Genomic DNA, 22,842 nt, shown 5'->3' with positions numbered 1-22,842 from the left:
TCAGGTTTTATCACTGGTCACAGACAGCAGCGATCAGCATTGCCCCCCTGCTGCCTCTCCTGGGGAAGCTGCAGCCCACAATGAGCTCTGCCCTCAGTATCCTTTTTTCCAGGCTGAACAAGCCACTCCTCACATGGCTTCCCCTCTAGACCCTGCACCATCCTCACGGCCTCCTTTGGATGCTCTGTTACAGCCTTAGATACTTCTTGTACTGTGGTGCCCAAATGTGCTCCCAGAACTCGAGGTGAGGCTGCACCAGCACAGAGCAGTGCGGGACAATCACCTCCCCATCCCGCAACTGCATTTAACATTCCCACTTCAACCCAAAAATGTGATGGTTGAGGCACAGCTGAAATTTTTTGGTGCATATATTTGCTTGAGACTAATAGCTCTAAACCAATCTGAAACAAGGAACTCTGGCAAGTGGAATTACAAGTTCTAAGAGTACATGCAGGCTCTTAAAACTAGGCTGGTTCATGGGAGGCCATGCCTTCTCTTTTCTCCCCCAGGCATTAGACAGGAGAGTCATGCTGGAGGAAGCCCTGGGGGAAGCCTGGTTCCCTGCTCAAATCCCTCCAGGTCGCACAGAGAGAACCCTGTGACTGATGGTTCATCAAAATGGCTCCAACCTCTGCACAGGTAGGGGTGTGGTACACTGAACTGACCTCAAACTCCTCTTCCTCACCCTACATGAATGTAAAGATAGTCCTGCTGTTCCAGCTGTGGAGCTGACAATGAAAAGAAAGATGTTACAAAAGAAAAGACAAAGCTACAGTCACAACCTTTCAGAAACAGATATATAAACCACAAGGAGACAGGAAACATAAGAAAACAAAATATACTTTATTAAAATTAAGCATGTTAGCACCTCAGTGTAACCTGGAGAAGTCAAACAGTCCAGCAGGTAACCAGTCCAGCAAGGCCAAATGGCTGAACATCCTGAAGTGCATCCTGATGGTAGAAAAAGTACCATGACTGCCAGGACATGCACACTCTGAAGAAGCTCAGATGCACAACCAGCCTCGTTTGCAAGGAGGGATGTTGTGCTGCCTACTGTCTTGATGGGAGCATCTAGAGCTGCTGGACCAATCACATATGTTAGATCCCATGGTGGAGCAGGTATCTGCTTGTCCTACAAAAGAAACCAAAAACAAACCCAAAACAACAAGCCAAACCAACCAAACAAAAAAATTGCTGCTAACTCGACTCGCAGAAAAATCAGTATAGCACAGAGCTGGAGAGCTACATATCAGATTGGAGAATAAATTAAACTGAAGTAACAGCAAGGACTTAGTACATGGATAGACATGTAGCATCCTTACAGATGACCATCCAACTTGGCACACACGTTAATAAAAAACGACCCATGCATCACATAACAGGCTGTGACAACCTGGAGCTGAACTGGCTTCAGGATCTACAGAGTAACCTCCGGCTACAAAACCCCACGGTGCCCTTTTGTTCTGCTGTATACAGTGTTGAAGCTGATGGTTGTAAAGCTACATTAGCCAGTGTTACAAAGATTACATAATTTCAAACTAAAGATACTTTTTACATTTAGAAAATACCTCTATAAAATTTAGTAAAAGTGACATCCCAATCTACTGAGCACAATGCACTCCGGTTCCAGAAGGATCTCACAGAGCCAGGGAACACCTGGGAATTCTTCCCTCCAAGGTGAATATGAGCACACTGTGGTGAAGTGCCCATTGCCACAGGGCCATGCGGGGGCACCACACACTCCCCTTCTCCTCCTCCTCCTCCTCCAAACTGCTGAGGGATCTGTTCCACCAACCAGGCTGGAAGTGCATAACCAAGCCAAACCCATGGCTTTGCTACCCTCACTCCACCCTCTTTCTAGCCAACGCTGATTTGGTTTCCTGTTGCAGAAAGTGAAGGGACTGATGCTGGCTAGAAACAGAAAGTACACAACCATTCCACATAGATTTGTTACAATACTCATAAATCTTGGTTTAGAACACACAAGCAGGTTTTAGTATGGTCTTGCCTAATGTACAGATTATTAGTCATGCCAACTAGTTTAGGATTAGTCACAAAAGGTTTGCAACCACTGCAGGTAAAGTCACTTCTGTTTCATCCTGGTTCTCAGAAGGAAAGCCAAGGATTAAAATTCCAATGTGTTACAAAGCCTCCATTTCATTAGAGGGAGTCTTAAGCCAATGAGATAAACTACAGCTGTTAAGTGCCACCGTGTTCCTTGTACCAGCCTGTAATCCTTACTGGTGTCGAGAGCATGGAGACAACTGTAACCTAATCACACACGCTGCAGAGAAAGCAGAAACTACACGGTACAAGAACACTCTTTAATCTGGGGGTACTGTCACGCTAGGAAAAGCAGTCTTTTATGGCATCAGTAATTTACTGAAGAAACACATCACCCTGAGAGGGTTTCTAAAGCTTTCCTCCACTGAGCGAGGCTGAACGCGACATCACCGACCATCCTGCGATGGGGACAGCGCCCACGGCAGTCGGACACGCCTTCTCCAGGGTAGTGTTGCTGTTACCTCACTTGACACAGAGCGAGTTTATTTGCTGAAAACTGATACCCTACGTCCACTTAGTGACGACTCGGGTCCCATCCACGCTACGAGCAGCGCGTTCCGACACCGCACACAGCGGGTTTGATGGGCCCGGCGTGAGGTGACACTGGAGACAACGTCGGGGCGATAACAGCGCTGGGCACCGAGCTGATCCAGTCCAGGCAGGGGAATCCGATGGGCTTGCCCGGCCAGGGGCTGCTGTGGCGTGGGCTGAGCCGGGCACGAAGGGGCCGCGGTCCATCCCATCTCTGCTGTGCCCGGCACCGCACCGAGGGCGGCGGAGGCTCCGGGATGGAGAGCCCCGCGCCGGGCCGGGCGCCGGCAGCGCTCAGAGGCCGTGGCGCTTGCGGGTGCCGGCGCTGGCGGCGTGGAGCAGCCGGTCCTTCTCGCGGATCTCCTCGCGGAGCTGGGCCTCGGCCAGGCGCAGGCGGCGGATGCTGCCCTTCATCTCCTTCATCTTCACCTCCAGCAGCGCGATGATGTCGCGCTGCTCGTTCAGCTTCCTCAGCAGCTCCTCCGACGTGGTCCCCGACGACAGCGAGTACGAGTGATCGGGGGGGCCGCCCTCCACCGGGCTCTCCTCCCCCGCCGCCGCCGCCGCCGGTACCGGCACCGGCAGCCGCACGGGGCTGGGCCCGATGGTGGCGGCGGCCCCGAGCTCCACCTGCACCGTCAGGTCGATGGGCTTCACGTCCTCGGCCGCGCCCCCTGCAGGGGCCTCGGCGGCGGCCGCGGGGCCCTGCGGGGCGGCGGTGGCGGCGGCGGCGGGGCGGGGGCGCCGGGCCCGCTGAGCCTTGCGCTCGTTGACGCCGCGCAGCGGGAAGATGGTGGGGACCCGCACCAGGTAGGACTTGCGGCCGCCCTGGAAGTGCTCGCTGCAGACGCGGTGGCCCGTGGTGGGCTGGAAGGTGCTGAAGCAGCCGCTGACGCCCGCCCGGGAGACGTTCTTGAGCCAGAGGCGCCGCAGCTCCTCGTCCTTGGGGAAGGTGTAGAAGTGCAGCGCCTTGTCGCGGTGCGAGTTGTTGTAGCAGCCCGGTACGCAGCAGGTGAAGCCCGGCATGGCCTCGCGGGGCGGGGGGACACCCGCGGCGAGCGGGGCGAGCAGCCCCGCCGAACTACAGCTCCCACAAGGCCCGCGCGGCCTCTCGCCGCCGCCACCGCCGCCGCCCCGGAACTACGCGGACCACAATGCACCGCGCCGCCGGCGGAACTACCCGCCCCACACTGCGCCGCGGCTCCTCCCGGCGCGCGCGAGCGTCTCGCGAGAGGCGGCGGGAGGCGGGAGCTGTTCGGCCGTTACCGGTCCTGCCATGGCTGACGGGCGGTCCCGGGCCAGGCTCGGCCCTAGGCGCAGCGGCCATAACGCGCGGGCGGCGGCACAGGTGCCCCGAGGGGTATGCAAGGGCGGGCGGGAGGGGAGGGGAGGAAAAAATAAAAGGAGGGAGGAGAGTCGCTCTTGGGATCGACCCTCCCGCGGGACTCTCCCGGTGCTGCCCGCCCGGTTGCTCTCGGTTTGAGAGAGCAGCGAGGCCTCTGAAGCAGGAGCGGAGGCCGCTCTCTCTCCCTTGTTCGCCTTTAATCGTGGAAAATGGGCCGAAAGCCCTGACTTTGGCTCTCGGCGGGTTTAGGTTGCGGCTGTGCTCTGAGGCCCCTCAGGATTTCGTCCACAGGAGGGTTTTATGCTGGAACCCCCCTGGATGATTCCCCGGGCTGAATTGTCTCCCGTCCACACGGGAAATGTCACCGTTGTCAAAAAGCCAACACGCGCAATTTCTCTTTGGAATTTGGAAAAATTTCTTACCAGCTTGCTTAGCTTGTTACAAGAACATGGGTGGTGGATGCTTTTGGTGTTGAGGTCTTTAATAATAAAAATACTAGCTTTGAATTCGTTGTCTCTTGTTTCCCTCTAGACTGGATTGAGTGTAGAAAAGAAGAGTAAATCTGTCAGAAGTGCCTTGGCAAAGCAGAGTCTGGGAGTCTTCCCTGATCTCAGAAATGGCACACCACGGCTTATGCTCAAGAGAGTCATGCAGAACCGTAAGTGCCTTTTTTTCAAGATAATTGAGAACAGAAAAAAAGTGGTTTTGGAAAGTTAAGTAAACAGAGGGTGTTCCTTGGTGGCCTTTCCCTGTTACACGAAACAGAAATCAGATTGTTGGATGACTGCAGGGCACCTGCATGCAGGATACAGCTTTTGAGAGACCAGGCCTTGCACTGGTGAAATCAAAGCTTTGAAGATCCTCTTCAAAACCCTCTTCACTTGGTCTTCTTATCCTGGTGACTGAGCACATAATCCTGGTGCAGCCTTTGGCTGTAGGATCAGCTGTGAGTTATTCTGCTGCAGTGCAGGGAACCCCCGTGCTGCCCCCTGTCATCACTGGCTTTGTCACTGCCAGCCCTCCCGGGAGCAGAACCCAAACAGTTTTCACTAGGTCTTTATTTTAACCTGCTAGTAAATGTTATTTACAGCCTGTAGTGTAGGTGTGACATTCTGCTGTATTGAACTGAGGAAAGGAAATGTTCTGGTTTGTTGGCAGAGCCCCAAGTTTCACCGCTGGCACCTCAGATATCTAATCAGGAAGACACAGAAGAAGCTCATTCAGAAGTCCCATCTAAGAGGGTTTCCAGCATGTAAGTAGGGTTTTTTTTATAATTTACACTTTTATTACACTTCTATTACACTATTACTATAGCTGCAGTTTCTGTGGTGGGATTGGGGAGCAGGACTTCTCTTCTTGTGTTTCAGTGATCAGAATTGCATCTTGTCAAGTGGGATTATCAGAAATGCCTCTCCAGCTTGGTTTGTTTTGGTAGGGGGGAACTGCAGGTGCCAGATGTTGCTCCTGAGGACACATCTATCACTGTGTTCCACATGAAAAAGAAGAGAAGGAAACTCAGCATTTCTGAATTTGAGAGGGCAGCCGAGAGACGACTTCCCCAGTACCAAGGTAAGGCTGTTCAAGAACTGGCTTGCTCAGTGCTGCATTTGCTGTCAGCTGGTTCTCACCAGCTCAGCTCAGTGGTTAGGAGCTGCCCAGTTGGGCAGTTGTAGGTTTGGAATCCAGATTGCAATATCTTATGCAAAGGGAAAAATTGAGAAAGTAAAAGCCCCCATCCTATCAAATTTAAAATAAACCTTTTTAAGCCAAATTCTAGGCTCTGCCACGACTATATATAATTTCCTGACTACTTTTGCAACTTGGTACTTTTTGAGGTTTGAAGTGTCTCCAGAGGAACCCTGTCTTCTCAGTTCTAGAAACTTTAAAATACAAGCAGCTGCTTACTTTCCACTGCAATTATATAAAATAATGATAAAGTTCTTTGTGAGCAGAACAGGTTTGAGTTGCAGTTTCTTCAAGAGTCTGTGGAATAGTTATTTATATTTCTAAAACTCCAGAGGTGTTTGGATTGGGTTGCTAAAGGGTGGTTGTGACCAAGACCTAACATCTTGTTATCAGTGTGGTAAAGTTAAATTATTAAATCTGAGGGTATGTGCCATGTTAAATTTTCATTGAAATAACTATTTTCTTACCCTTTCAGAAATTGCTTATTAGATATCTAATATACAATTCTGAAATGTACACAAGAAATAGTAAAACGACCCCATTATCTGATTCTGTTTGCACCAAAGTATGATGTTTGAGGATTGTAGCATGGCTGGCTCTGAAGAGAGGAAGATCCATTGGGATGTTCCTGCAGCCTGATGTGTAAAGGGTAATTTCCCAACTAATGTGCCATCCACTTTTTCTAGCTGTGTCAGCGTTGGAGAGCACAGTTATGACTCGGTGAGTTTAACCTAAAATGTCTTAAATTCTGTGTGTCCTGGCTATGATCACGTCTGAAGGGGTGGGGAACAGTGCAGATCCTGGGTGTTCATGTTCAAGACCTGTGTTAGTGTTACAATAACACAGGCATCTGCCCCTCTGCTGATGGCATTTGAAAGTGTTGCACCTTTGAATTTCAGAAATTATGGCTCTGCGCTGTATGCCTGGGTTGGTCTAGCTTGTATTGCTACTATTGCTCCTCTTTTTACTTGCTTGGATCATTCCTTTTTTCCTTTTGTTCTCATGTTTCCAGCAGTAAATCAGTACACAATATACCTTAGAAAACTATGTAAATCAGTACACAATATACTTTAGAATATTATCCCTGCCTCTTCATAGTTTTATCATATCAATTGCATCTGTGCAGTATTTTCTGGACTTTAAAAGCTTTTTAGTGAGTCAAAGAACTTACTTTCTGGTGTTGCCTGTGTACTTTGCAAATGACCCTGGCCAAAATCAGCACATTACTTCACCTTTCTCACTGCAGCCCTTGCCTGGGGTGCCACACAAGATGCTTTTTGGGGCTGCATTCTGTACTTCTGTCTTTGAACCCTCTGAAGCCTCTTTTTAATTGGCTTGCCTGGAGAGAGGGACAGGAGGTCGTTGAGCATAGTCAGTCTTCATGGTGCAAAACACCTGCAGTGAGAAACATTTCCTATGCTTTAGGTGTTGCCAGCAGCTCTCTCTTAAACCAGTCACAGTGTGTTGGTAGCTGTACTTTGCTGAGAGTATTGATAGTAAGTAGATTCTTAAACTTATTGGGAAGTCCTCCTACCATCCCATTGTCATCTGGGGTATATCTTTACTCTCAAACTTTTTTTTCTCCTTTTTATTTTTTTTTTTAAGATTTTTAAAATTCCTGACCCTTTTGTCAGCTGCAGTGTTGCAGTGTCTCAGGGAGGCTTTAAAACAGTCTGCTTCCTGATCTCTGTCATACATATCCTGATGTTGGGTGATAGTATGACAGTAAACAATTCATTTAAAGACTGACATATAACCTTCAAGGGGTTTTGTGGAAATTTTTCCTAGTTCTGCAAAATGTATCACTGTTAGTGCCATCATGTCTGTATTCTGAGGGGTAAGTGGGGTGTGTGATTTTGACAATTTCCCCCCTGTTTTTACAGGTCCCTTCGTATGTCTGTGGGTTCCTTGCTGGCCCCAGACACCGTTGAAAAGAGGGGCTTGCTCCGGAGGCCCAAAACCCGCAGGGCTGTTGACATGCAAGCCTTTGAAGGCAGAGTGGAACAGAACATGCTGAAGAGCAAAGGTTTCTTTAGTGGTGTTATTTCTCTTTTGAGAGTCAGGGCCTTACATTAAAGGGGCTTTTAGAAGCATTTACAGAAGCATCATCTGTATTTTAGAATTTAAAATTTACTAACACATTGACAGAAATAGAGTGGGATTTGGGAGGTAAGGTTAGAATGAGGTTCTGCCTCGGCAGTTCCTTTGATTCTATGCACTTGAAGGTGTACTTTGCCTAGTTTGGTTATTTAAACCACAGGAATTGTTGGGGATCATCTTCAACTGTGGGTACTGAGGTCTCTATTGTTTGGTAGGGAGATTTGTGTGCACAGAAATGGGGGTCATACAGTGTCAGTGTTTGATCTTTTGAGGAGGACTAAAATTTGGTTGAATGACTTAAATCGTGAATTACAGAAGTCCTGGTAGTATAGTGTGTCCCTATGACCTTGAACAGTTTTTCCCACAAAATTTGTTTTAAAACTTTCTCAACAGGACAGAATGATCTTGTGGACTCACAGTCTGCATCTGGGATTCGAACAAGCATGCTGACCAGTGATGCAGAAATGATGATGAATAGCACAGAGCTCTTTGTTCAGCCCCAGCTGGATGAAGAGAGCCAAAATAAATTGTCTGCTCTTGAACCCCAGCTGTCAGATTCAAGAGCTTCAGCACAGAGGAGCCCGATTTCTGATGCAGATCAAGAGGAAGCAAAGCTGGAGGGCCTGGTATCCAGTGTGAACACAAACCCGGGAAGGACTCAAAGATACTCCAAGAGTTCAAGCCTTCATGATGAGCATGTTGACAGAATGATTCACGTGTCCCCAGAAAGCCCTGCAAAACAGGGAGAAGAAAATCAAGATCACTCCCAGCAGAGTAACCCAATGGCACAGATTTCTTTTATTGAAGAAGAGGTGGTTTGCAGTGAGTACTATGGGTTAAGGCTTAGCAGGTGTTATCTGAACTCACAGAGTGGTTGAGGTAGAAAGGGACCTCAAGGTTACTTTCTCCTGCCCCTCTGCTCTGGCAAGGCCACATAGAACAGGTTGCCCAGGACCCTGTCTAAGTGGCTCTTATGAGTCTCCAAGGGTATTGCATGCAAACTGTCTTCCTTATGTTCAGATGGAGACTCCCATATTCCAGTCTGTGCCAGTTGCCTTTTCTCTTGGCACTGGGAAGAGTCTGGCTCTGTCTGCCTTATACCCTGCCTTCAGGCACTTGTGTATATTGGTAAGATCTGCCCTAAGCCTTCTCTTCTCTAGGCTGAACAGTCCCATCTCTCTCAGCCTTTCCTTCTAGGAGAGATGCTTCAGTCCTTAAACTGTCCTGGTGGGCCTTTGCTGGACTCTCCACTGTGTCCCATCTCTCCTTTGTACTGGGACCCCAGAAGTGGGCACCCTAAATTGGTTACAAAAATAAGGAGATAATATGTAGAGCATGTAGACAGACTTGGAAGGAATCTCTGGAAGTTCCTAGTCCAGACCTTCACTGTGGTATGGTCACTTATTTGTCACAGCCAACCTCTCTATTGTCTCCAGGGCCTTAAAAATCTTTGGACAGAGGCAGTTGCCTCCCTGCTCACTCTGTACCAATGCTTTGCAATTCCTATTGCTTGCCAGTTTTCCCCTGGTATCTCTCCTTGGCATTCATTTCCTTGGCCTTGTCCTGGTTGTGTAAATGGGAGCACATTTTCCTCATACTGTTTGGACCAGGCGAAAGTTATTTTGAAAGAATAAGGGAAGGAATCAACAGAAGAAGGTTAGTTGCTCACAGAGCTCCAATGGCAGGCATTTTTAGGACCAAGGGAAAGATAATGCAGAGTGTGGAGAATGTGGAATAGAGGACTGGATGCAGTGAGGGGAAGAGGAGGGGGGGAGTGAGCTGATCTTTAAGATGCTGGAGTTAGTAAGGCATTAATGTTAGATGTTAATGGTGACATAGTTCTGCTCTGCCACAGGAGGCTGCTAGTGGTGTTGCTCCTCAGTGTCAACTGAAAAACAGTTGCAAAGATTTTTCCAACTGGTTCCTAAGATTCAATGCCAACTCCCTAAACTTCTTGAAGTACACACAAGTGTTTCTTGTGTGTCTTCTTCTCCCTCCTTGGTTGGTTTTTTATTTACCAGGAAAGTTAAAAGAAAATTCAGAAAGCTACCAGGACATACATTAATGATCTGTTCTAGGTGTTTATAGCTGGAACTCCTCTCTGCCCTCCAAAAGTTCAAGTACATATTTGGGATCCCCAGTCACTCTAAATGTTTCCCGCGTGTATTTGAGACAAGTTGTGTCCCATATAATCGAAGACCTAGAAATAAATGATACAGAAGAAGAGATGATTAATACAGAGAATGGAGTGGAACAGGAAAAGATTTTCCAAGAGGGTAAGAAGTACTTTCGTTGTAGAAAGGGAATGGAGTATAATTTGATTTAAACAGAGTTTTTCAGGTGACTTGTAAAATAAAACTTATTTTACTCAGATTAAAATGAGACTTAATTGTACAGTAGATGCTGGAAATAATTTAATTCAAGACAAGCCAGAAATACTTGTTTAGCCCCTGTGTTGATGTAGACAGTCCAATGTTCTGGTTAGTGAAACTGATATAATTGGTTTTTGCACTACCTTTGGCCAGATTTCCTTGTGCCCTTCACTTGGGCTTGTGGGTCCCAAGGCCTTGCCACACTTGTAGTTTTCAGTGTGAAAATTCCCAATTGCTGGAGAGGATGGTGAAAGTGCAGTTTGACAGCTTTTGGTTCTGGACTCAGCCAAGATTTCCAAACCCTTCAGTGAGTGACAGCATTGTCATGTGTGTCATGATGTCAGAGTGCCCAATTTTCACAAAGCAATTACCTGTGTGGGTTTCTGCTTAACTGAGCTACATAGTAACATAGTAACATATATGTGGACTATATATGTAGTGTAAAGGAAAAAGGAATACTTAAGTAGTCGGTAGCTCAAGTTTTTAAACACAAGCAAGTCATGTGTCTGTATTATTTCTCATCCTGCATGCCAGAGGCTGGTCCTAGATGGTTAAAATCACTCTAGGCTTTCTTCTCTCTACAATGGAATATATCTCTTACAAAATTGTTTATTCAGAAAAATGGAGGAAATGAGGAGGAGAATCTGAGCACAAACTCCAGGTATTGTTAGATTTAAAGGAAAAGAAATTGGTCTTTTACACAATCACCAAAATTGAAAATGGCCATAAAGATGGCAGATTTGGAGGAGCTCTGCTTACTGTAAGTAAAATTACTTCATTGGGATCCGATGGACCCCTAATTAGGTGGCTGTGGAGCAAACATGGGAGAAGTTGGGCATCTCTCAGCTGTGAAAGGAACTGCATCTGCTTTTCTTATTTACAGCTTATGGCTGAGTTTATTTATCACAAATAAATTCCAGTGGTGGTTGAACTGTGTGCTGGTGGTTGGTTGGGGTTTTTTTGTAGATGAGATCTATGATAGAATTTCTTATTTTAGCTGCAGAACATGGTGCAAGTGCTGGATATTCTGAACATTTGGAGAAGAAACTGGCTGAAAAAGCAGAATTGCAGATAACTGCAGGACGTGCCAGCAGGGGTGAAACAGGAATGGCTCCTTCAGCAGGAGAGGAAGTGGAAGAAGGCAGCGCTGGAGCCCATGGCTCTCCCAGAGCTGGTGAGGACACCTCTAATGCTGGCAGCTCTCTGTAGTGCCAGAGTGCTCGCATGCTGCATGACTGGCATCAGTGCTGAGAGAGACACTTAACTTCCTTTGTTTTCTGGAAGCTGGGCTAATTACTGGGGAAATATCAAACTGATTTGGTCATTTTAAGCTGGAAGACTGCGTTTTATTTAAAGGGAAACCAAAATTGTACCGGCAGTAGTGTTTAGAAATGTATAGTTACAGCAGGTATCTTTGATTAAAATTTACTAGTGGAAGTTCCAGAATCAGGCAAAGATATTTGTTTCAGTGCTTTATTTTTTCTGTTTTGGAAATCTAGAACGTGAGATTACCAGCGACATTGGAGCTGAAAGTCTGGGCAGGCACTCATTTGAAAAACCTGAGATGACTCCATTAAATGAATCTGATGAACAAGAAGATGAGCTACAGGACCAGGCTATTATGCTAAATTTAGATAGTTCAGTGGAAGAGCCTGCTGAGGATGAAGCTGAACAGCCTGCAAGTCAAGGTAAGGAATCTGCTCAGCATTTCAGTTAACACTGTTCTCTTTCCTGCTGTCACTTGTTAAGAAGTGAAGAAGTTCAAGAGTGAAGTTAAAGACAGTGCAGATTAGACTTGCAGGAAACTGCTATAGGTTCATAGCAGAGAACAGGTGAGATGCTGATAATAGGAGCCTTGCCTGGAGGGAGTTATGAAAATCTGCAAACAGGGAGAAGTTTATGGTCTGGCCCTTGAAATGTGACTCTGTAGCTCAGCTTGTCCCTTTGTTCAGGAGAATTTGCCAGTGGCTTAGCAAGATGACAGAGGTAACTTCTAGACTTTAAAGTTCTCTCTGGTTAAAAAGGATGCAGCTTTGTGGCAACCTGAATGAACCCAGCCATCAGCCACTGCAGCCTGCTCCTTAGTGTGTGTCCCTGCAGCCTGGCCAGCCAGCTGGGCCAGCACAGGGGCCCAAGGGGAGCCACCAGCCTCTGTGACAGGAGCTGTGGGGGGTGGCACTGCAGCAGCCAGCAGCTGTGCTGGCTCAGGGTGCTGTGGGGCACAGCCAGAGCACAGGCATGTGGGGAGCTAGCTGGGTTTCTGTCTTCTGTGGCAGCACTGCCTGCTCCAGCAGTTGTGGAAAGACACTTCAGTTCCTCCAGTACTTTTTTTCCCAGAGGTCTCCATGAAGACTCCTGCGTTTGTCCGAGCTCCAGCCCACAACCTCCTGCTGTCAGCAAAACCTGCTACTCCCAGGTAAGCCAAACTATGTCCAGCCTGGAAGAGGTGGGGCTGGGGGCAGAGCAGAGCCTGGCTTTCCCAGCTGCTCTGGCAGCTGCCGCAGAGTACAAGCAGTGCTGAAGTCTTTGAGTGAATGTCAGTGCTCTTCCAGAGCAGTCTGATGCCTTAAGGCTTTCCAATGAACGTTCTTGTAATATTTTCTTGTGCTAAAGGCCAAAACTTTTCCTAGGAATTTCAATTGGTAAGCCACTCTGGAGCCATAGACTCCAGTAAGGGATGCAGAGGCCCTTGCAGAAGAGGGGTAATTACAGATGGCAAGACACTGATCACCTGGAATGATATACTTGTATTGACTGCAGAAGCCTAAAGCTGTGTGCAGTTGCCATGTGCTGTATAAAATGAAGCTCTCCTAGAGTCAGAAAGTGAACCTTTCCTCTACATTACTCCAAATTAGTTAACACTTGCACCCTCTTGACTAGAAATTTGGTTTCATCAGAAGCACTAGCAGTGGGTCCTAGGGAACAGGAGGAATCTTCTAGCCCATGACTTTAGAGCTTTGTCTATTAAAGCAATAAACAAGAAGACAAAATTGTTTTGCCCACATATGGGTGGACTGGAGAGAGTCAGGTGGTCCACACACCCTCTCTGGTGTTTTGCATGTGTTAGCCTGAGATTGTAGTTTTTTTCTGTTGTTTTCCAATTATGTTCGGATTGAATCCATGGGTTTCACTTACCTCTTCCATATTACAATTTTTTCTATTTTAGAATAGAAGACAATTGTAATTTCCTTTAGGACTTACAGTCTTGTTTAATGGGGGAGTGGGAAACCCTACAACCCACAAAAAAACCCCCATTGAAGATCTTAATATTTTGTGTAGAAGGATTCCCTGCAGAGCAGCTTCCCCTGTCCACAGATGCAGAAGTGACCTGTGGTGCCTCAGACTTTGTGCACTACTGTAAAGGGAATACTGTAGGGATGCAGTGGAAACTGCAGTTGTGTATTGCAGAGAACTCCAGTTTGCTGCCAGTGTGTTACATGAGCACTCTGGAATCAAGGCAGCTTGAGCCTGGATTGATTCTCTCAAGGCCATGATGCCACATGAACTGTTTGCAGACTGCTCTGTGTGGCCATGAGAGTTTTGAAGAATTGAGAGGGAGAAAGAATGGAGAGCTCAAGGTAGTTCTTATTCCTTCCAGTTCAGCTTAGGGTTTTTCCAAACTCAGCCTGGTGTTCTCTGCCTCTCCCTTCTTCATTCAATGTGTGAATTTTCAATTTTCCTCAAAGGTCTCCCCTGCAGCTGCTGCAGCCTAAGACAATTCCAAAGAGATTGGGAGCATCCCAAAAGAAACCACGGGAACCTCAAGTACCAAGGAGTTTGATAAAGGAGATATTCAGACATTTTGCTAAAATGCCAGTAACCAGAGATGCGTTCCAAATTGTTGAAAAATGGTACGTAACAACAAACTGCTCTTTCCATTATTTTTACTGTCGAGGTTTTTTCTTTCTTTTCTCCCCTGAAGTAATAAACCTGCTGGGAGTGCTGCTGACAAGCTGATATCCCTCTCTCTTCAGCTGGAAAGAGTCTTGGGAGGCCTGATAAAAATGGGCAGAAATGTGCCAAGTGCTGTGTGTTGCTATGTGGGTATCTGATCAGTGCTGCCTTTCAGGAGCATCTGGGTTTTGTCCCAGCTTGTAGTAGTCAGATTGTCTGTATCAATTTGCATGAGCAGGATGGCTCTGGACAGTGGCCATCATGCTGGGCAGAGGCTGTGCTGTGTTCCATTGGAATCCAGGTCTCTCAGCTCTTTGCACCCTTAGACCTTGTTACCTTCATGAGTGAAGTCTGTGTGTTGTTTGAACACTGTCACTGCAGCAGGCAATATCTGACCCTCAGTGCTGATTTCTCTGTCATTGGTGTCAACCCCTGCTCCTGCAGGTGTGGGAAGTTTGGGAAAGGTACTGGTTGTGCAGCTGTTTCACAGCTGTCTTGGCAGTGAAGTTTCAGGAAGCATGAGTTGAGAAGCCAAGCTTTGTTCCTGGGCTGGAGAGTTTCTTCTCCCCCAGCTTTCCCTGGCAGGCTGTGACCTGCACAAGGAGCAGCTCTGGTGCAGCTTGCCCTACAGAAGGGGGTGAGTAGCTGATGTTCACATGTTCCACAGTCTGCTTTGATTTCCTCCCTCAGCTCTGAGAGATACTTCAAGCAGCTGAGCAATGATCTGGAAGCTTACAGCCACCATGCAGGGAGGAAAACAGTGGAGGCAGCTGACCTGGAAGTCCTCATGAGAAGGTAATGGTAGGGTTGTTACTAATCTGCAGTAATGTTTGGTGGTGCTTTGATGGCCCAGTAACACCTGGTTGTTGCCAGAATGTGCCACTAGCAGTGTTTGCATAGTAAGTGTGGGGTCTGGGATTTACTCTGTGTGAGGCCACTTCTGCCATAGCCTACCCAGTTGGCAAATGCCAGCCACCTCTGAGTTGTGGGTAAAAAAATCTGGGTACTGAGCTATTTCCTTCTGTCACATCATTCTGTGCACATCTTCAAAGGGTAGAATTTATCCCATGGTAGTTGGATTGTGAATTTAAAAAACAATGAGCCTCTACTTCGGTCCTGATCAATATAGATGAATATCCCCATGGTAAACAGTGGGAAGCTCTTAGGAAGCTGCTGTGCAGGACCCCTCTGGGTCTGTGTGCTCTGCTGTGTGGGCAGTCCTGCATTGCACCATGCACAGAAGCTCAGAAGCTGCCTGCAAACACGAGTCTGGAGCTGTTTGTCACAAGCAGTCAGAGCATTTCAGCTCTTGAATGCAAAAACATCACTGCAAGAAAGCTTTACTCTGGTATTGAGTGGAAACACATTTCACTAACAGCTCTTGTTTCTTCCCTGCCCTCTCTGTGGCTGAAGGCAGGGGCTGGTGACAGACAAGATGCCTCTGACGGTGCTGATAGAGCGTTACCTCCCTCTGGAGTACCGCAGGCTCCTGATCCCTGTGGCAGTGAGTGGAAATAAAGTGATCCCCTGCAAGTGAAGGTGCAGGCCTGGCCCCTGGGCTGGGATGGTTGTTCATGTCACTGCTCCATGTGTGCTTTTCCACACATACCCAGTCAGGCAGCCACTGCTGGATGTTCTCCTGAGGGGAGGCAGCTTGTGCTGCGGCCACCACACCACCCTGCTGGCTCTCACCAGCCTTTATTACAAGTAATTTGACTATCCATATTTTTGTATGTTACCTTTGAATACTTGTACAGCTCTGATAAATAAAGTGTTGCGTGTATTTTTTGTGATGCCAATGCTGCTTATGTCAGTGAGCTGAGAGGCTCCTGCATTGTGGTGTTCAACTTGTTCCCAGCAGGCATTTGGCTGTGTGGGTGCTCTTCATGCCAGCCATGGTGCCCCTTTGTTTTCCACTGGTGTTCCTCTACAGGCAGTTGCTGCTTGGAGGAGCTGGTCCATGCCGTGCTCCTCACACAGGGAAACCAAAAAAACTTTTGTGTGGGGTTGTACTGCTTCCAGGGAGCCTAAACCACACTAGGAATGAGATCTGACACAGCAAAGGGTGCCAGGGAGTGTGACTTTGTAGGATAGTTCAGAAGCTGGGAAAGAATAATGCCTGTCACATGTACCAGTTTCAGAGGGGTGGAGATGGATTCTGGACTTTCTCTTCAGTTCCTTCTGGGCAGTCAGTGTGGCAAGAGTTGTTTCTCCCCATCTGAGGCTGTCCTAAATCCTGCTGCAAGTGTGGATCCTCCTCCCCTCCGGGTTATGCTGTGTGTACAGTACAGCCTCCTCAAACCACAGCCACGTGGCACAATTCATTGGGACTCCTGGAAATCCAACCCAGCTCTTGGCAGCAGAGCTGGAAGTTAAACAGGTTCTGAACAACACTGAAGGACACAATGGCCAGTACAGGTAAAATCTCTTCAGTAGGCAGTGCCAATCCAAATGGCAGGCATTTTTCAAGGACTTTTTCAAAACATAGTTCCATTAATACAACAAAAAGCATTTTTTGCTGATACAGTGTGACTGAAATGCTAGAAAGAGAAGGGTCCTTTGAGAAGCTCTGCTGGGAGCAGTGTCTGCATGTCCTGCATGGATGGGATTCCCTTCTCCAGTGTGTGTCAGAGTTCACTTTCTTCTCAGCAGAAAGTGCAGCTTCCTGAGGGGAGGAATGTAAGGAGGCAGTGCTTTGCACCTTCTGCTTGTCACATGTTGGGCTGACACTGGCTTTGGATGATGGAAATTCTTCAACTCACTGGAGCCTTTTCCTTAGACTGGGTGTATTCCAAACAGTTCATACCTGTTTGCCAGTCTAGAGCCTCAGAGGCTGTAACTTTTGTATCAAACTGGCTTGTACAGTTATCTAAATATATATAACTATGGGTGTAGTCTAAATATATAACTATATAAATACTCTCTCAAGGAAGGGAAGATCATTCTGTCAAGAGCACCTTGTGTCAGACCTGTAACTTCAGTTGCAGACTAAGAGAATGCAGCTCTTGCCTTAAGTAGGTCTCCAGTTGCTCCGACAGTCATGGCTTTGGAATGATGACAAGGGCCTGTTTATTGCTATGGAGACATGGAAAAAAGAATGGAAACATGGAATTATGTGTGTCATACACAGAAGAATGAACTCATACTAGAAATCTGCTCAATGATCTTGTTTTTCTTCCTGCTGGCCCTGGCTTCACAGCAGTAGTTCAGTTTTTGTAGTGTACTCTCATCTATCTATCTATCTATCTATCTATCTATCTATCTATCTATCTATCTATCTATCTATCTATCTATCTATCTATCTATCTATATCTATATATCTATATATATACACACACACACACACACACACACACACATACATACAAAGACTGTCTAGTCATATGGATCCAGCTGGGAACCAAAGGATCCTTTCTGAGCTGCAGGGGTCAGCCGGGGTCCCTTGTGCCTCGTGCCTTGGCAGCGCGGAGCCGTCGCTTGTCCCGGTGTCCGGGGTTTGCTCTGTTCGTTCCTCAGCCCGCTCCGCCATGGCGCGCGCTCTCCGTTTACCCATCGCCATGGCAACGGCTACGCCCGCAGGACCCCCTCGCGCGCCAGCATAGCTGCCCACGCAGCGCCTGACGCGCGGGCGCCGCACGGCGGCCGAAACCGGCCTGTGAGCGGAGGCGGCCGGCGGGCGCCTGCAAGCGCTGGGCGGCCCTTGGGCTCCGCGCTGACGCGAGGCACGCTGGGAATGGGAGTCTCGCACCCTACGGCACTGAAGGGAGCAGAGCGGAACGGGGACACGGTTCCCAGCGTGCCACGTGCCGAGGGGGGAACGGGGCTTTGCACGCTCCGCCTCTCGGGAGTTGTAGTCTCGGCGAGAGACAGGGACGGACGGACCGGAGTGACGAGGACTGCGCTTCCCGTCAGGCGGCGCGGCCCCATTGTGGGCACGCTCGCAGTCCATTGGCTGGCGGCCGCGGCCGGGCCTCGCTCCCCGCCCGCTGACACAAAGCGGGTCCAAGATGGCGGAGGCGGGCGCGGGGAGCCCGCACGGCGGGGACGCGGCGCCGCCGGGGCCGCCCGAGGAGCAGGAGCTGAGCCGGCGCCTCCGCCGCCTCTACCCCGCCGTCAACCAGGACGAGACGCCGCTGCCGCGTTCCTGGAGCCCCAAGGACAAGTACAACTACATCGGCCTCTCGCAAGGCAACCTGCGCGTCCACTACAAAGGTGCCGGGCTGGGGCGGCGGCGCCGGGTTCGGCCTCGGCCCGGAGCGGGGCGGCCCCGGCGTGGCCCTCGGCCCGGCCGCTCCGCGGGGCCCGCCGGGCGCGGGCTGAGCCGGCAGCGGGTCCGGCGGCCCCGGGGCAGGGGCGCTGGGAGCAGCGCGGGGTCGGGCGGCGCCGAGCTCCGGGCGCCTGCTTGGCCCGGGGCCCCGGCTGGGCTGCCGGGGCTCGGGAGCGGAGGCGCTGGGGAGCGGGGGGCTCTCCCCGGTGGAGTGTGGGGCCTTATATAACGCTATGCTGTGCCGCTCGGCGGGGCCCGGTGCAGGGAGACCGTCTGTTTACTCTGTCATCCTGCTCAAAACACAGCCGAGGGCTCGGATGGCCCCGACGCGCTGCGTGACTCGGGCTTTGGCTCCTCGGGTTTACACCAAAGAGCTGCTCACTGACTTGTAGTGCGATGTTTTCCTTGCTCGCTGTTGGAGCTGTTCTCCCTACCCACCCAGTGGAGAAGTGATTATTCCTTTTCCAGCCTGGCTAGTAAACACTGATGTCATTCCTTTCTTGTGTAATCATTTTTGTCTTCTGTCTGTGTACACTGGTCTTCAAATTATGTCTGTGGGGAGGGGGAGAGGTGGTACTGAGAGTCTTTCTCTAAAACTTCCTAGTGAAAACAAAGGGAAAGCTGAAATGCTTGTGGTGTATTAAATTGTTCCTGGTGGCAGTGCAGAGTTGTATATGCTGGTTCTCTGGAACGTGTGCTTTAAATGGCTGGCTCCGTGTAGAAACAGATCCCTGCTGGCTTCAGACAGTGAGGCTTTAGATCAGGATATGTGAGAGGCCAGATCCCCTCAGTACTTACATTTCTGTTCTTTCTTAGGTCACGGTAAAAATCACAAAGATGCTGCCTCGGTCAGGGCCACTCACCCCATCCCTGCAGCCTGTGGCATTTATTACTTTGAAGTGAAGATCGTCAGTAAAGGTAGAGATGGGTAAGTGCTCATTGCAGCTCAGTGCCTGGGGATGTGTGGCTGGCACCTCGGCTGGACTCTGGCCTCCTTTCCGGAAGGGTTCCAGGTCCCGTGGCTGCTGGGTGCAGCAGGCAGGCCCAGCATGGGCAGGTTTTGTCTCCTGCTGAATGGATGTAAACGAGGTGGAATGCCCTGGAAGCAGAGGCACTGGCACAGCTGTGTCCTGAGCTCTTGGAGATGGGCACTTCTAAAAAAATTCAGTAAACTGGGTGTCTCTGGTGCGATATGAATTAAAATAGGTTTGCTTCTTGCTGGCAAGGTCTGGGCACTCTGATTTCTGGAATTGTGATGCCTTAGAAATGAAGTGAAGCAGAAGGGAGGAGTCTTGAGCTTAATTTTGGACTGCTGCAGTGGTGTTGATGTGGTGAAGAGTACTAGAGCACTGGGGAAAGCAGTAAAAGGGCATTTCTAACAAGGTCTGGAGTTTTCTGGTTAACGTGGATTTAATTTTTACTCCTTATGAAGGTGTCAGTCTGCTCTGTGTGGATGGCCCTGGCATTGTTTGTTGTTAAAAGATGAATATGGCAGGAATATTATCTGGAAGGGAAAGCCACACAGGAGGAGGGATTGGGTGTAATTAATTAATCCAGTCCTTCAGCTGTGACATTTGAACTCTGACCAGTTTAAGGGTTGTTGGGAAGGCAGCAGATGTTCCTACTAAAAACCAAACAAAAGTGACAAGTTGTTACAGTTGAATTTTTTTGCTGTCATTGTTGAAGTTAGAAGTGGCCTACTTGTAAAGGGACTTGGAAGGATCTCAGTTTGTGCTGCATTTAGGCCCTTGATAATTACTAGGTTATCTGCAAAGGTGGATGCTGGGCTGAATTCCTCATAAATGCAGGGGAAAGACCATCCTTATTCCTTCATTTCACTGACCTGGCTATTAACTGCTTGTCTGTTTTGAAACTGCCCTTGATTAGTTTATGTAACTGCTAAAACTGAAATAATTTGCAGTGAGCTTCAAGACAATTTTCCAAAGAAATCACATTACAAAAGGTCACTGAACAGCACTTAATCTTTACTGCAGTCGAGATCAGTTTTAAAGGGAGATAATGGAACTTTCTGCTTGTCTCCCAAGATCAGTTTTCTGTATTAATGATTTGTTGTTTTTATTGTATTCTGTAATTACAGAGACTTTCCAGGAATAATTAATTTCAAAGAGGCAGACCCATGTGTGTTAACCCAACAACCTGAACAGGAGCTGCTGATAGCTCTGATCTCAGGTGGGGCAATGGAGAGGCTTTGAGAGCCTCTCTGATGTCTCAGCCATTCCTGTGCCTTGTTTTTCTTTTGCTGGTGGAGACAGATCCAGCTTTTATCTTGTACAGAGTGGTGCTGGGGATTTGTGGTTGTGAATTTCCACTGTAGCTGCTGCCTGGCTGTCACTTGAGAAGGTGTTTTTGTGTATCTCACCTTTAATAGTTTGAATTGCTCCTGCTGGAGGCTCAGTGTGTTGTACTGGTGAACTGTGGCAGAGATCTCTTCTGGGGAGGCTCCCCAGTGTTGATTCCATCATGGTTACTTCAGTTCAAAGGATCGAAGGTGCAGACATCTAAAGAAGGGATTGAGGGAATGAAGTTCTCAAGCAGTGTAAGTGGCAAAGCCTGTCCCTAGGAACAGCACTTTAGCAAGGGGAGAAGAAAAGGAATCCTGAGCTCATTTTCAGAATGGGTATTTCAGCCTCTGCCCTAGAGCTGGTTATTTGACTTCTGTGTGGGGTGGGGATGTGCAGTTATTCCCTGTGTATCTCCTTCTGGAGTTTGTGTTGGCCATTTCACATTTGGGTTTAAAATGTGAGCGATTTGGTTTCGAAACAAGACTTACTCAAGAAAGGCTTTGGTGAAGTGAATTTCAGGAAATGTTGAGGAGTCTGATTTTGCTCAAAGCTGTTGTCTTTCTGTGCTCAGCATTGTTAGTTTAGGGCACTGCACTCTGGTTAGATACTGACACTTGCTAATAAACAACAGAAGTGAAGGTTTCAGATAAGAAATGGGATAGAAGCTCCCAGTGGCTCTTAATGGAGAAGTAAGAACCCCAGAGCTCACACGATGCCTTTTTGCAGCCTGCCACGGGATGTTGTCTGTGTGTGACATGCTCTGATAAGAGGCTTCTTGAGTTGGCATTAGGCACTGCCATTTTGGATTGGTGATGTCACTGTGGGAGAGAAACCTGAGCTATGGAGATGACTCAGGTGTCAGGACCACCTTTTTAACTTCTCCCCTGCTTTTCATTAGACTGAGGGGATTTAAAACCAGTATGCTTTGGTTCTCTCCTCTTTTCTCCCACCACATCATATCCTAGCAGTCAAAGCACACATCCCTGCCTCCCCCTGTTTTCCAGGCTGAGAACTCCTGTGCTCACCCCAAAGTCAGCACAGGGGAAGAGGGAGGGAGGGACTGCAGCAGCACAGACACAAGTTGCTTTCTCCTGCCACAGCTGGTAGAAAAACTTCTTTTGCACTGCCTTGTCTCCCCTGTGCCTTAATGCATCTGCCCCAAAAAGGTGCTTTTGTTAAAGTAGCAAACAAAATGATTCATGAAAACTCTGCCTTTGCCTTTGCCATCATTAAACTTTTCTGCCTCAGCATTGGTAAAATCTTATACTGGTGGATATTGCAAAGCAAGTACAGCATCTAAAAAGTCCATTTGGTGTATGTGAGAAACTTTTAAGACTGATAACCTTTTTAGCTTTGGATTTTCCACTGCTCTTGAGATAAAACCACGGTCCTTTGAGAAGGACAAGTGTGATTCAAACTTACTTTTAGTTGAATGGTAGCTATTTTTTATCCTGTTGGATTTAGTCTTAATTGATAAGAGGTCATGTTTATTTACTGGGTTTGTTTTTTGTGCAGTTTTGTTTTGTTTTTCTGGGAGAGGAGAGGCTGCCAGGATACCACTGAAAAATTGTCTTGACAAGGTTTCTAGGTTACATGGAACAAATCAGATCTGTCAGTCTGTTGATCTGTTGCTATTTCTTGAGGGGGGAGATGGTTCTTATCCTCAGAGAGCAGAAGAGAACTTAGTTTGCAGTCTCTAGTCCCAGCCCTCCTGTCACCTCCTTGTCTGTGCTGAGCACACAGGGAGTGGTTCCACAGCACTTTGGGATGATACGTGTCAGGGCTGTGGGATTCTGCCCTTGCATTTGCTGTGTGTTTCTACCCCTTCCCTCATGCAGACACACTGCTACCCTGTCCTATGGAGAGCTGGTTCAGGGAGATAACTCGTGGAACGCTGGCCAGAAAATAATGGATGATGATTTCATCTATTGACATCACTGACAGAAATTACTCCTTTTTTTTTCCTCTTTAAATTGAGGTCTGCTTTTCAGGGTTCCTTTTATTAATTGAAGGCGAGTCACTAAAGGGATGGCCTGAGCTGGCAGACAAAAGGGTAGGATTGCAGCAACCCTCAGTTCTATTCAAAGTGTTGTTGAACAGTTTTGTTTTAAGACTTGCTGGTAGTTAATTCCTGAGCCATTGTGTGCTTGTCTCCTGAGTGTTGTCAACTGGAACAAAAGGACAAGAGGCAGTGGGTCACAAGTTGTGGCAAGGGAAATGCCAGCTGGACATAAGGAAGAATTTTCCTTTGTGAAGACTGTTGTGGACTTGAACAGGATG

General features: G+C 48.2%; 3 protein-coding genes across 6 annotated transcripts in view; 2 read left to right on the top strand and 1 right to left on the bottom strand.

Moving 5' to 3' along the window:
• Positions 1–824: 824 nt before the first annotated feature.
• On the bottom strand, positions 825–3,621 carry THAP11 (THAP domain containing 11). Its single transcript, XM_059857332.1, has one exon. The coding sequence runs from the start codon at positions 3,619–3,621 to the stop codon at positions 2,890–2,892; it is 732 nt and encodes a 243-aa protein (XP_059713315.1). The 3' UTR covers positions 825–2,889.
• CENPT (centromere protein T) lies at positions 3,455–15,775 on the top strand. 3 transcript variants are annotated; one of them, XM_059857331.1, is made up of 14 exons: positions 3,455–3,596; positions 4,472–4,598; positions 5,099–5,192; positions 5,376–5,509; positions 6,313–6,346; positions 7,510–7,652; positions 8,120–8,548; positions 9,805–10,002; positions 11,096–11,272; positions 11,598–11,786; positions 12,436–12,514; positions 13,785–13,949; positions 14,683–14,787; positions 15,406–15,775. In XM_059857331.1, the coding sequence occupies exons 2-14, from the start codon at positions 4,574–4,576 to the stop codon at positions 15,527–15,529; spliced, it is 1,896 nt and encodes a 631-aa protein (XP_059713314.1). In that variant the 5' UTR covers positions 3,455–3,596; positions 4,472–4,573; the 3' UTR covers positions 15,530–15,775. The 3 variants fall into 3 exon arrangements, with proteins under 3 accessions (XP_059713314.1, XP_059713313.1, XP_059713312.1); XM_059857330.1 differs by lacking the exons at positions 3,455–3,596; positions 9,805–10,002 and adding an exon at positions 3,620–3,943; XM_059857329.1 differs by lacking the exons at positions 3,455–3,596; positions 9,805–10,002 and adding an exon at positions 3,620–3,955.
• A 2,198-nt stretch (positions 15,776–17,973) lies between these two features.
• Positions 17,974–22,842, top strand: part of RANBP10 (RAN binding protein 10) — a 65,723-nt gene continuing 60,854 nt past the window's right edge. The window contains exons 1-2 of one of the 2 annotated variants that reach the window (XM_059857327.1): positions 17,974–18,204; positions 19,076–19,187. In XM_059857327.1, the coding sequence (XP_059713310.1) occupies positions 18,000–18,204; positions 19,076–19,187 (317 nt within the window). In that variant the 5' untranslated portion in view covers positions 17,974–17,999. The remainder of the gene's footprint in view (positions 18,205–19,075; positions 19,188–22,842) is intronic. The other variant, XM_059857325.1, reaches the window with a different exon arrangement.

The sequence above is a fragment of the Haemorhous mexicanus genome, chromosome 12 (genome assembly GCF_027477595.1).
Source record: "Haemorhous mexicanus isolate bHaeMex1 chromosome 12, bHaeMex1.pri, whole genome shotgun sequence".
NCBI classification, from domain to species: domain Eukaryota; kingdom Metazoa; phylum Chordata; class Aves; order Passeriformes; family Fringillidae; genus Haemorhous; species Haemorhous mexicanus.
This window is presented reverse-complemented; position numbering and strand designations above follow the sequence as displayed.

Coding starts and splice junctions, on each gene's coding strand:
- CENPT (XM_059857329.1), top strand. CDS start 3,620: ATGGCCTCGCGGGGCGGGGGGACACCCGCGGCGAGCGGGGCGAGCAGC. Junction 11,273..11,597: donor CCATGGCTCTCCCAGAGCTG/GTGAGGACACCT, acceptor TTGGAAATCTAG/AACGTGAGATTACCAGCGAC. Junction 12,515..13,784: donor GCAAAACCTGCTACTCCCAG/GTAAGCCAAACT, acceptor TTTTCCTCAAAG/GTCTCCCCTGCAGCTGCTGC.
- THAP11 (XM_059857332.1), bottom strand. CDS start 3,621: ATGCCGGGCTTCACCTGCTGCGTACCGGGCTGCTACAACAACTCGCAC.